We start from the raw sequence: 13,881 nt of genomic DNA, 5'->3' as shown, positions 1-13,881 counted from the left end.
CCACAAGCTGGGAGAGGGGGGCATTTGTTAGAGCTGTAAAGGGACAAAGGGCTAAAGTCTGAGTGCCAAGACAAAAGCAACATCCACACTTTCAATGGACTCCTGCAGTCTTTCTCAACCTGGTGCTGTCCAGACATTTTGGACTCCAACTCCCATCAGCCCCAGCCACCAGAGCCACCCTCCCATCTGCCCTGGAATCCAACATTATGCTGCCTGGAGCTGATGGGAGTTGCAGTCCAAGACTGGACTGTCCTTGAAAACAAGACTGCACTACAGAGGGTTGGACTAGATGGCCATTTGGGTGCCTTCCAACTCTAGAATTCTATGATTACACAAAGACCTGAACCTTCATTTACCTAGCCCCACCCTGGGCTCCATCTTTTGTTTGCTCAATATTTTTATACTGCCTTCTTCTAGTGCCAATGTGGTTCTCTCCAGATGTTGTTTCCATCAGCCCCAGGCAGTGCTGGCCAATGTTTGGGGAGCTGAGTTGAGTTCCAACAACATCTCAAAGATAGCAGGCTGGGCAAAGACTGCTGTAAACCAGACAAACCAGTATACAACGAATCAGAGCATTTCCTGCAACGGACCTTGGCAACAGCCTCATAGCCAGTATAGGTCAATGGTTCTTAAAGGCTGTGGCACACCAGCAGGAGAGGATGGCAAGCGTGGTGGGAAGATTTGAGGATAATCAAAGAAACATTTAAACATTTCAGTATTGTATAGTATCATTATTGCAGAATATTGATAGCTATCTTTTAACATGAGAGAATCAAGTGATGCTGCAAGCTCACGCCTCTCACTGTGAGGCACATATGAAAGAGGTCCTTTATAATAATATTTTGGAATGACTTATGTTCTTATGTAGCTGCATTGTTTTATACTTTCTGGATGTCCCATGAGCATATCAAGTAGATGTGTTCAATGTTACCAGTCAAGCACTGCTAGAAGCTGGTCCCCACCCCACCCCCAGCCAAAAATTCAGTGTGGCACAAGCAAACTTTTATTCTGAAATATGGCTCAGAGAAAAAAGTTTGAGAACCACTGGGATCTATACCTAAATCAGTAGCACAATAATAACAAGAGCTCTATGGTGGGTCATTCCAGGTACCTGATTTTTGTAGGCCTGGGGTGCCAGCCTCCTATAAAGTGGGGCGACTTCTGTGGCCAGGTCCTGGAAGCTTCTTCTGAGAACTTCTTCCTGCAGTGAGAGATTGGGAGAGTCATAGCTGCTCATTGATGAGTCAGACTACCTAGTTCAATCTCCTATGCCCAGCAGCCAACAGCATCTCCCTGAGGCCCAGAGTCATTTCCTACCTCGCTGTCACCACCTGTGATCCTTTTTCATGGGAGATGCCAGAGATTCATTCAGGCTGGGACTTTCTACACACAAAGCAGGGGCTTTTCTACAGGACAATAGCCTCCAACCCTTTCACCTTTTTTTAATGGATCCATAGTAAAGCATTTCAAAGGGGCTGCATCAAAAACTACTGCCGGCAAGGACATTTCCGAAACAAGGGGTAATACTTCCAAGCGTTTCACCAGGACCCAATCCTTTCTACCAAATATTAAAAGCTAGCATCACAGAGTTGTAGCCAAATGCCAGTCCTACTCACAGTAGACCCACCAACATTCATGGGCATGACAAGCTTAGGTTCATTCATTTCACTTGATCTACTCTGAGTAGAACTTAGTTGGATGCAATCCATAGTGATCAGTAACCTATATTATTTATAAGAACTGTGAACACCTTTCAAATGAGGAAGCAAGAAATTCATTCTGGAGTAATAAGTACAATGGTTACAATTCGTGATGCGGTTTCCCTATTAGTGTCGCCAGCAGCCCCCTCCTTCAGTTTTTAAATATTTTTGCCATTAGGACAAATTCCAAAACTTTTTCCATCCACTTATTTTTGGTATGGTTTGTAGAGGCTATTTTCCAGCCCTTTCACGTTTACAAGAAGGAAGCAATGACTTGCTTGACCAAATGCAAGCAGGTATTTGGTCAGCCTACTTTGGGGGAAGTCTCACATACACTTTGCGAGAATCCCACGTCGTTGCTCTTCCCCTTAAGAGATGCTGGGGGAGCCCTAATCCCCCATGAAAAATGAACAAAGGGAGGCGCAGTGGTGGGTGGGTGTCTCACTAACCTCTTTGGGGTTGTCTCCCTGAAGTCTGAATTTCCTGGGCGTTTTGCTTCGAGCGTATTTGCACCCATTGAAATACATGCTCCAAGAGCAGCCGAAGGAGAAAGAGGCACCACAGGTGTTGGGGTCCTTGCCTTGACACGCACAGGTCCGGCTGCAATGAATACAAAGGAAGGCATTTCAGATGCTGTCCACAGCAGCCAAGTGGAGCTACTGACCTGTGCTCTTGCCATTCCCAACCCACTGAATCTAAAGGTGTCAACCACAAATGAGTTGGGAGGGCCAAATCCCCCCATCAGGAGGTGCCCATCAAGGGAGCCCAACCATAAACCAACACTTGACCTCTAAAAAGCATTGACTTATAAAGCAGTTAAGGGGATTTCCTTTCCTTTCTGATAATGTGGGAGGTATGGGTTGTGCTCATATTAATGTGATGTGAAGTTTATTCCCAAGATTAACTTTTAATGTGCTTGCAACGTAGTGTGTTAACTGTTATGTATATCTGTCTTATCAGTGGCTAATATGTTGCAATATTTTAATGAGCTTAAATCTTATTGTCTTTTCTCTAAATAAGTGTTCATAATCACGGGAGCTTTCTAACACACATAGCTACGATTTATTGTGTACAGGTAACTCAGAATTGTGTACAGGTAACAATTTATTGTGTAGAGGTAACATGTGCGGTTTCAACTTTACCTGGTTGAAGGCTGGCTAGCTAAAACTGCACAAATTGAATGCATAGAATGCAGAGAGCTTAAAAGCTATTTTTGTACAGGGTATTCCCCAGCACAGAAAGAGCTTTTAAGCTCTCTGTCTTGCAGAGCTGAAAGAAACGCCTGGTACAGCCTAATAAAGGCCTCGCACAACAAGGACACATCCTGTTTCTGGCGTACCATATCAGGCCTACTGGAGCATGGAGAGGGCCAATTTGTACTGTCGAACCCCAAGAATGGACGCAGTACTACCGCTCACTTTTCGCAGACCAGGATACTCAGCTTAATCACCCAACAGTATCTCCAGAAAACTTACCAGCTTGGCCCCCAGTGTCCACGACTGAGGTAAAAGACCTAATTACACAGCTAAAAAACAATAAAGCCCCAGGCATTGATCACCTGCCCCCAGAACTTTTGAAGTCCAATATTGACTGGTGGACACCTCTGCTTGCGGCAATATTCTCTCACATTGATTCTTCTGGTTTACTCCCTGACAGCTGGGCCATTGCGGTAATCATCCCAATATTCAAAAAGGGCCCTACTTCGGATCCGGCCAGCTTCAGACCTATCAGCCTCTTACGTATAGTTAGTAAATTATATGCAAAACACCTCCACAATAAATTAATCAACTAGATTGATGTTGAGGCTATCCTTGCAGAAGAGCAAGCAGGATTCAGGCAAGGCAGATCTACCATAGACCATTGCTTCGTCCTAGCCCACCTCATAGATAAGTACGCCAAGCAATCTCGCGATGTGCTGTATGCTGCTTTCATTGATTTGAAAGCTGCTTTTGACTCAGTCTCACAAGTAAGACTATGGGCTAAACTGAACACCTCAAGCATAGACAAAAGATCTTATTAACTGCCTTTATAAAGACACTGTGCTGAAAGTGCATTGCTCTACAAATGGCCAACTTACAGGATCTGTACCAGCCACAAAGGAAGTCAAGCAAGGATGCATTTTAGCTCTGGCACTCTTCAACCTATACATAAATGACATGGTCCAGTGGCTAACATCTCCAGAGTTCCATGCCCCTAAACTGGCCTCAAAACCAATCTTTGTACTATTAAATGCTGATGACACAGTCCTCTTATCCCAAACAAAAATGGGCCTAATAAGATTGATAAGAGAATTTTAAGTGTATTGCCAGAGAGAACACATGGTCGTAAACTATCAGAAAACCAAAGTTATGGTTTTCTCAAGAAAATATAGGCCCCACAGTTGGCGTATGGACAATCAGCCAATTGAACAGGTCAAAGCTTTCAAATATTTGGGGCTTATCTTCCAGTCCATGGGGTCATGGGGAGCACACCAAAATGTGCAAAAGAAAAAGCATCCCAAAGTGCCAAGACATTGACTTGCTTTTTCCATACAAAGGGTGGCAAACATATACCATCAGCCCTAGAAGTCTTCCAATCTAAACCCCTAGCACAGCTACTATATGGGGCTCAGATTTGGACTGATAACCACCTTAGCACTTTGAAAGCTGTTCAATCAAAGTTTCTAAGGCAGATTTTTTCAGCACCGCCATGCGTCCCAAACGCATCACTGAGACTGGAGGCAAGTCTCCCTTCAGTAGAAGTACAGACTTGGCAAAGAACTCTTAACTTCTGGCTCCGCCTAAACTCAAATCTCCCCGGTTTACTATCCCTAGTACTTCAAGACTCCCATAAAAGTGCCTGGCTTAAAACCATCTATCAAAAACTTTACTCTTGCGGCCTATCCCCACAACACCTACTCACTATGGGCCCTACTAAAGCAAACAGTCTAATTGGTCAACGTCTAAAAGATATCGAGCATCAGAACAACCTGGCCACTATAAGGAAATTCTGCCCTTGGTATGTTCATTTTCCACCTCTCCATTTTGATTCTCTGGCCCCATATCTACACAAACTTATTATCCCAAAATACAAACGTGCTTTTACACTTGCAAGACTGGATGTTTTGCCATCTGCGGTACTTGAGGGTCGATTTCAAAAGATCCCACCTGAGAAATGTCTTTGCCCCTGTGGAGATGGTAGCATCAAAACAGCGGCACACGTCCTCCTGTCTTGCACTCTCTACAAAGACTTGAGGAATGAGATCATCACCCCACTCGTACTAACCATCCCAGGGCGCTCAGCCACGGCCACAATGTCCTTTCTTTTGTCAGATCAAAATGAGCAGATAACAGCAAAGGTTGCTAGGTTCATAGCAGAGGCAATCAGAATAAGGGCCACTAACTGACAGCTGATTCAGGACTTTAAATTGTGCTCTTATATCAAATTTCCTTTTCTGCGTATACTGTAATGTTTTACTGTTGCTATGGCCACTGGCTAATGTGAATAAAGTTTTATTTTATCTCTGTCTTGCTTACTGTCTTGCTTACTAGAAGGCTCTCATGTGGGCTCTGAGAGGCTCTCATGATGTCTCACACATCCCTATGAGAGCCTCCCGGAGCTGGTAAGCAAGGCAAAGAACTTAAAAATTAAGAAAACCCTTTGCCTTGCTTGGGAGGGTTAAGGCCCATTTGGCACAGCAACTCCAGAAGGTAAAAGTGCTCTGGTGGGGGCGGTTCCAACGGTGTGGTTCTAGTATTTTTTGTCTCATGTCAAGATTGTTGTTTTTAAAAAAGGATTGCCAATTCCCGCTATCACTGAATCTGATAATTTTAAGCAGGGAAGAGCTCAAAATGTTGGTCTGGAGGGGGCAAGTTTGATATGGACCCAAGGATCTTCTATTTGGCCCCTAATCAATGGTAGTCAGGGGAGAGAAGGAAGGAGGGAAAGCAGGAGAAACTTGTTAGTTTTAGAGGTAACATGTTCACCTCTTCAGAAGCAGAAATCAGGAGTCAATAAAGCACCCTCCTCTCCCCAGTCCAAGGAAACTTTCAGTAAATCAATTCCATTGCTCAGGCAAGTGAGGCAAACTTCATACTGCACAGTAAACCATGGGCAAATAAATACACACACACACACAAGCAGAACAGGGCTGTGGTTAGCTGCTTTGTCTCCTCCCGGCCAAGATCTCTGAGAAAATGCTGTGTCCCACCAGCCTCTTGTCTCCAGCAGCCTGGCCAGGGCTAAAGGAACTTACTCGTCGTTCAGCCCACATCGCCGGGTGGTGGGGTTTCCATATTTCGTGAGCGTGTCAGTGAGCTCCTGGTACAGGGTGTCCCCCAGGGCACGAGGGATCCCCTCCCAGGCCAGAATCAAGATAATGATGACAGCATTCTGGCAGTGATGACCAGCACGGTGTCGCACCAGGCACAAGAGCTTCTCCTCTAAGTTGTGCCTCCTGATGACCTGGAAAACAGGAGAGGATATTGCTTGGTTAAGGAAAATACAGCCTCCAACCTCACCCTGCCATCCTCCCCCAACGGGGCCAGAGTGGTGCTACCCAGCCTCCTGGGCAGAACTGCCCAAAGAGAAGTCAACATTAATGGGGCAAAGTGACACACTGTAGACTTATTTTCCATACAATTGAAGGAACTGTAGTTGCTGCTGACTCCCCTGGCGTGGCAGTGCTGCACATCAATGCCTGAACATAAGAGACGCCTAACTGCTGGATCAGACCACCAAAAGCCCACCCAGTCCAGCATCTTGTTTCCCACAGTGGCCAGCCGGATCCCTCTGGAAAGACCATAAGTGGGCTGTAGAAGCCTTCCTCCATTGCTATGCCCAAGCAACTGGAGTGAAGTGGCATCCTAGGTGAGAGCCATTGCCCCTCTCCTCCTCCTCCACTACCCCCACCACTATGAAATTGTATCTTCCTTCCACTATTCCTGCAATGAGAGTTATTGAGGGTCTTTGGGGCAGAATTTGGGAACATTCTTGTTTGCTGGCAGTGACTGCATAGGAACTGCTATTCGGCCAGGTTTCTGGGATAAATGCTAAATGCCAGGGGAAAGGAGGGCAGCCACTTACCCACTTTGCGATGGGGCAGCCGCGGGAGCTCTTTCCTTCCTTCCCTGTGTAGATCACTTTTTCAATTCTGATGGCTTTTCCCTTCTCACCATACCTGGTTGGAAAAGTCACAACATTAGGAAGACAAACAGGGCACATGACTGAGAGCTCTGCTCTAGAGGACTATCTGAGTGAAACCTCTTCCTGAAAGATTACAAGGTGGGTTGGGCTTCCACTTGCCAAATGGCTTTCAAACTAGCCAGCAGGGCCATCTTACCCATAGGCGCTAGGGGTGCGGGGCACCTGGGCGCTGGGATCTCAGGGGTGGCAGGCCAAGAGTCCGGGGCCCGAGAGTTGAGTCCGGGGAAGAGCCGGCCTGTCGGTCGGAGCGCCACAGTGGGCTCTTCTGCTGTGGGTGGCTCTGTGCTGCAAGTTCAGGGGCGACCGAGCCAGCAAGACGCTGAGACGGCCAGCCAACTCCACCCTCCTGCGTGCCTAGAACTGGGCAACCTGGGGAGGCAGGTGCCGGGCGGATCTTTGCACCCCAGTGCAAAGACAGCCCTTCTAGCCAGGATAGTAAGCTAACTTCAAAACCATGGTTTAATATTCTAGCTCGTTTGCGAGCTGTTCACCATAGTTTAGGAGTTTGGATGCAACAGGAAGCTGCGGTTAGGAAATGAAACATGACTTGTTCAGCTGCTTGTGTGAAAGGAAGAGTAAAGGGAGGCTACATGCAAGTGCAAGGCTTATGAAAGCCAGGACTGGTTTGTGTATGTTTCACCCAACATGTACTCTAAAATGCTTGGTGTGGTTATTGTTTTGCCATCCCAGTGCTTCGGGGCATCATAGCTAAGAGACAGGCAAATACAACTTCCTACATTAGTTCTATTAATTGCAACTCAACCTTCCCAAAGAGCAGTATCTCCAGGATACCGGAGGTCACACACTGGGGCTTTGCTATTCACTGGGAAAAGGTTGAATTTCACTTTATTGCAGAAGACGTGCTTCTCAAAAGGACTCACTGAGCGTGGGAGATGTTCTTCATATCAGTTATTGATGCACAGAGGTATGTTTCCCACCTCCGCCTTTAGGATCGTCAGCCTCCCAGCCCTGGTTGTGCTGCCTGCGGTGGTGATTCAGTGGCAATGTGTTTAGAGGTGACTCAGCTTCTTCAGCAGTCTATGAGTCAACTGCAGGGGAGTAACCTAATCAGTCTGAACATGTGTCGACCCACCTGCAAGCAGTCTGCAGCACTAACCCTCTGTTGCCTGGGCAAAACTCCTCAACGGAAACAATAGGGGGGAAAGCACCTCTTTCTTGTATGGTATACCTAAAATTCAAATGACCTTCTGGATGAGCCAGGGAGACAACACTTCTACTGGCAACAATTAAAAGAAGTACCTGAACATCTTACATTTTTAATGTTGAGAGGATGTGAGCCTCAGCCCAACCTTCCCTTTTTAAAAACATGGCAGTCTTCAAACAATTCTCCAAACCATGATTTGGAGGATGAGAAACAAGCTGCATGCTCCCTCCTCCCTTCTCAGAAAACTCATGTGGACTTTATTTATTTATTTACTTATTTATTTACTTTATGGTATTTATATCCCACCGTTTTCTCCAAAGAGCTCAAGGTGAAGTACATGGTTCTCCCCTTGCTTAATTAAATCCCCACACCAACCCTGCGAAGTAGGACATATGTTGTCTTCCAATAGATTTCTACCACATTTCACAAGTAATTATTAAACCTTTTTTTTAAAAAAAAACACACCTTAATTTGGGAGGTTTTTTTAATAATCTAAAGATTAGAGGCATATCTTCCCTTAAAAAAAAAATTAACCAAATTTACATTGAAGGGTTTACTTTCACTGAATCTGAATATGCAAAAAAGATGTGTGCTGCCCCCCACCCCATGTAAATAATATCAGTGGGTCCTACTCAGAGAAGATCCATTGAGATGAATGGACATGACTAACGCAGGCCCATTAGTTTCAATGCTTCTACTGTGAATGGAACTTAGTTGGAGGCAACCAACTAAGAGATAACGTACTTCAACAACTGTTACTTTTACATACACATATCTAATTTGTGTAGTATAATTTATATTAAAACCCTTCTCTCTATAGGAGGAAACCAATTTGCTAGTATGTTTAAACTGTTTTCTCGTGTGTTTTTAAAAGTCTAGGTGGTGGGAAAGTGATCAGGATCAGTAACACACAAACAAGTTCAGATCAGTTCAACTGGGTTGGCTGGTTTCAGACCACAATGCATGTTGCCATATAACAGGAAAATGAAGAGGTCTGCTCAGGCCCTTTGTCTTTGGGCTGAATGCCTGACTCAGCATATATGGACCTGCCAGTCAAAACAGAGGACTGAGACTGTACGCCTGCAGCACTAAGGGCCAAAGCAGAAAGGAGAAGAGGCAGAGAGGTCTGTAGGTCCAGAGGCAGAGGAATCTCCACCAAGGCTGCACCAACACTAGGACATTCAAGGTTTCAGGCATATGTGGGTCACTGTTTCCACATTCACATTTGTATACCTTCAACCATCTATGAGCACTTTCAAAATTATTATGCCTCCCAAGCCCATCTTGGAGCTTCCTGTCCACACTAGTGGGTAGCGCCTGATGGGATGTATTCATGCTGTGTGCTGCTGTTTGCTTGTTGCATTAATATCCCACCTTTTTCTCCAACGAGCTCATGGTGGCATACATGGTTCTCTCCCTCCTCATCCAATTGCCATCACCCCTTCAAGATAGGTTAGGCCAGGCTTCCTCAACCTCGGCCCTCCAGATGTTTTGAAACTACAATTCCCATCATCCCTGACCACTGGTCCTGTTAGCTAGGGATGATGGGAGTTGTAGTCTCAGAACATCTGGAGGGCAGTTTGCCTATGCCTGCTCTAACCACTACACCACACTGGCTCCCAAATAGTACTTCCCCACACACTGTAAGTTCCAAAAGTCTGAGGCCCATTACGGGCACTGCGTGCAAGTATTTGGTTCTTTGTGTGTAAGCACTTCTTTAATTTAATTTTGAACTGCAAGTTTTCCAATATTCCAGATTCCCACAGAATCACAGAAAAGTCTACTGGGGACATGTGCACAGGTATTTGCATACCTGTCAGGCACACATTCTTTTTCATTCTTCTTTTAAATGTAAGTTTTTCAATATTCCAGATTTGCACAGAACTTCAGTAAATATATAAAATTTGTGTCACTCCAACTCAGGCAAGGATTTGGAGTCACTTGCATGAAAACCTTATTCTTAGTTTCTTTCCCTTTCCCTTCCCCACCTCTTATACCTGACAAGGGAAAATTTCTATTTTTAACACAGCTGTTTTGTGCAATACCTCTTCTGCCGAAAAGACCTGTTTTAAAAACTTTTTAAAAAAATTATGGGGCACCTGCACCCTTTTCCTATTGGCTCCCTTTTATAGGGAGTTATGGTGATCACAGAATCAAAGTGTTGAAGGTTATCTATGTTGATGCAAGAATTTTAAAAGAGAAAAGAGAAGAAATCTTTTTAAACTGCACATGTTTTGCAACTTACCGTTCTTCCATGAGTTCCCTGATGGCTGCCACAGTTGGTCCAGATCCCAGGTGGGTGTAATAGGGCCCTTCGTCTTTTTCCACTATTTGCTCTGTTTAAAAACAAAACCAGATGAATTATTTCACCTCGGTGTCTTTGCCTTTTTATAGCAAAGGGAACAGGTGTAACTGAAAGTTTGTTAAGCTGAAGGTGGGCAGAATGAAGCCCTTGGTCAGATGCCCCACTGAAACTGCAGAAACGAGGGGGTGGGGAGGGGAGAGGGCAGAAGCACACCTCACCAAAACACAACTGGGATTTTAAACTGCACTGTGATTTACACAACATGATAAATTACAAACTACTTTGCGAAGCTTATGCTCAAAAGTTGCCTAAAATTATTTTCAAAGAAATAATTTTCCTTTATTCTAGGAGTAGAGGACTGGTGCCCTCCAATGTTGTTGGACTACAACTCCCATTATCCTGACTTGCTGGCCAGGCCGGCTGAGGCTGACAGAGTCCAATAACTGGAGGTTATTGGCTGGAGGTTCTCCAGTCCCAACTACTCCCTTGCTGCCCCCGCAGCAGCAAGAAAGGTCAATTAGGCAGGCAGGCTGGTTGGAGTTTCACAGGGGAAGCTGTGGGAGACACCTGACTCTGTTGTCTTCCCCGTGACATCATCAAGAACAGGCTAAGCGTTATACTAATTCTCCAAGTAAGAGGGGAACTCTGCTGTTTGTGGCTTCTTTCTCAGTCCAGGCAACTGGTTCATCTAGATTAGGCATCCCCAAACTCTGCCCTCCAGATGTTTTGGGACTACAACTCCCATCATCCCTAGCTAACAGGACCAGTGGTCAGGGATGATGGGAATTGTAGTCCCAAAAATCTGGAGGGCCGAGTTTGGGGATGCCTGATCTAGTTAGCAGCAACCCTTAGAAGTCTCAGCGTTTTCTCTGTTCTGCTTCCTTAATAAAGAAACTAACCGTAAGTTAGCTGCCATGTCACTGTCATTCTCTGTTCTGCAAATGACCTGTTCTCCCTGTCGGCTCCTTGAGAGCTGGTGGCATTTTATATATAAGTGGCGTCAAAGAAGCAAAAGTACAAGCTAAAAGATGTGCATCCTCCCTCTGCAATACTGCTGTGTATTTCATAATATTCATTCAAATGCCTTAAGAAACATGCAGGAGATCCTAAAGTGGCAGGGACCTCTCACCTACTTGGAGTAGCAAAAAGGACTGGTCCCAGGCTGATATTTGCAACCCCAGACAAAAGTGCAGCCACATCTAGAGGCCCTAAGCAAGATCAGGGGAAAGCCCTTCTGGTTAAGATCTCGGTTCTGCTGACCTAGTAATTAAGGTAAGCTACAAATACAAAATTCTTCACTGCTCAAATGGTAACCCTGACTTGAGCTCAAAACTTATTTCCCAGCTCTGAAAACAAAGTGCTTCTGTTTCCTGTTTCCACAGAGCACAACAAAGGTATCTGACTGAAAAACAGGAATGCCTTCAGCTCTGCATCTCTGAAAGGCTCCCAGATGGTCCACATGCCCATCTTAATAAGCCAGTTCTAATGAATCCCATACCAACTAGCTGGGAGCTGAGATTTACCCTTCCTGTGTCCTTTTGTCATAAGATAACCTACAATTTAGTAAACAAAAAATACAACTCATTGATGGAAAAAGAGGATGGCTGCCAATATCTTCTGTTTCCTAATAAAATAATGTTATACAGTGGTACCTCGGGTTAAGTACTTAATTCGTTCCGGAGGTCTGTTCTTAACCTGAAACTGTTCTTAACTTGAAGCACCACTTTCGCTAATGGGGCCTCCCGTTGCTGCCGCGCGATTTCTGTTCTCATCCTGAAGCAAAGTTCTTAACCTGAGGTACTATTTCTGGGTTGGCGAAGTCTTTAACCTGAAGCATATGTAACCTGAAGCGTATTTAACCCGAGGTACCACTGTATTTATAACAATAACAAACGAACCAGAATAGCAACAGCTAGCTATTTATGTAGCCTCTCTCAGCTGAAACTGCTTTCACCAGTTAATTAACTAAGGTTGCAAATATCCTCACCTCACTTATCTGGGAGTTAGCTACATTACATGGGACTTTACTTCTAAGTAGACATGGTTGGGACTAGGCCTGGTCAATGTACTGATACGTTGCCTGAAACTGGTTTAAATTTAAAATTGAAAGAGCAATTTTATAATTTCCAATCATACAATGTATCACTAATCTCTGGCCCTGCTCACACACACAGACACACACACACACAGCCCACAGCCCAGCCGCTGGCCTCAGGAGTGGGGTTTGCCTGCCTGCAAGCCAGTACCTTCATTTATTTCCCTGGCCACGTGAGTGCCGCTTCCTCTCTCCATTCCTCCTTGCGCACAGCAGAACAGTGGTTTGTGGTAGCCACCGCCTGTACAGTGAGAGACTATCACTGGGGCGAACTGCAGCTGGCTTGTGATGCCCTGGCTGCTGTGCTCTGCCCAGGGTAGTGGCACCTGCCCAGCCTTGCCAGGAAGAGGCAGAAGTTGCACAGGGTGATGCTAATCATATCCAGGGCTGGCAACTGCCTTCTTCCTCCCCATCTCCTTTCTGACATCGTAATATACCGCCACATCGTGAAGTTTAGCTGGCGATATATTACGATGTTGGAAAGCAGATATCGCCCAGCCCTAGTTAGGACTGCATCCTTAAACCTTAATTAAAGGTAGCGGCCTCAGTGATCTGTTAAAACAGTCTGGGGCAAACCAAAACATCACAGAGAAAAATCCTGCAGAAAGAATGATCATGTTGTTTGTGACATTTCACTTGGTCCTAATCAATTTATTGCTTTCCTATGACTTTGGGATCTTCAAATAAACCAACAAGGCTACTCATGGAAGTTATTTATTTATTTGATTTATTTATTTCATAGAATTTATAAACCAATTTTCACCAGAAGCCCCAAAGAGTTGTACAACAATATAAAGGTAGTTCAACAGACCAAGGTCAGTTAAAAGCAATTCCAGGCACTACAACACAACGTTACTGCACTAAGACCATGAGGTGTACAAAAGCACCTGGACCTAAGGCAGTATTAGTTGGCCTGGGAGAAAAGGCAGGTCTTAGTAAGATGGTGAAAAGCTACAGTAACATTCCCACCTGTGCCTTTGGGCTTAATTACGCCAATTTGGTCCACCAAACCAAGCCTTTCCCATCTGACACTGCATTAATGCCAAAAGGGCTCCAGAAGCTTTATTTGCAAGCCCCTTGAAAGCAGCTGTCAGAGGTCTAGGACAGGCATAGGCAAACTCTGGCCCTCCAGATGTTTTGAGACTACAATTTCCATCATCTCTGACCACTGGTCCTGTTAGCTAGGGATGATGGGAATTGTCGTTCCAAAACATCTGGAGGGCCAGGGTTTGCCTATGCCTGGTCTAGGAGCACGTCAGGCCAGTGTTACGCATTACACAGAATGAAATCAGGGTCCTCAGCCCTCACCACCCTGCCTCTAGGGCTTCTTCAGCTTCTCATAGATCATCAGAACAATGGCAAACCCATGCTGGCTGGTGCTAATGGGAGCTGTAGCCCCAAAAAGCTGGAGAGCAGCTGGAGGAGGCCTGAC

The 13,881-nt window shown here is 45.2% G+C and overlaps 1 protein-coding gene across 6 annotated transcripts in view; it reads right to left on the bottom strand.

Moving 5' to 3' along the window:
• TET3 (tet methylcytosine dioxygenase 3) overlaps positions 1-13,881 on the bottom strand; it is a 110,491-nt gene that overhangs the window by 16,256 nt on the left and 80,354 nt on the right. For all 6 annotated transcript variants that reach the window (XM_081017245.1, XM_081017246.1, XM_081017247.1 and 3 more), the window contains 5 exons: positions 10,295-10,385; positions 6,765-6,858; positions 5,935-6,143; positions 2,150-2,300; positions 1,112-1,201 (listed from right to left, as the gene is read on the bottom strand). In XM_081017245.1, coding sequence (XP_080873371.1) covers positions 1,112-1,201; positions 2,150-2,300; positions 5,935-6,143; positions 6,765-6,858; positions 10,295-10,385 — 635 coding nt within the window. The remainder of the gene's footprint in view (positions 1-1,111; positions 1,202-2,149; positions 2,301-5,934; positions 6,144-6,764; positions 6,859-10,294; positions 10,386-13,881) is intronic.

Source organism: Podarcis pityusensis (assembly GCF_964106645.2).
Source record: "Podarcis pityusensis genome assembly, chromosome: 8".
Classification (NCBI taxonomy): domain Eukaryota; kingdom Metazoa; phylum Chordata; class Lepidosauria; order Squamata; family Lacertidae; genus Podarcis; species Podarcis pityusensis.
The sequence above is the reverse complement of the archived record's forward strand: the minus strand, read 5'-3'. Positions and strand labels throughout refer to the sequence as shown.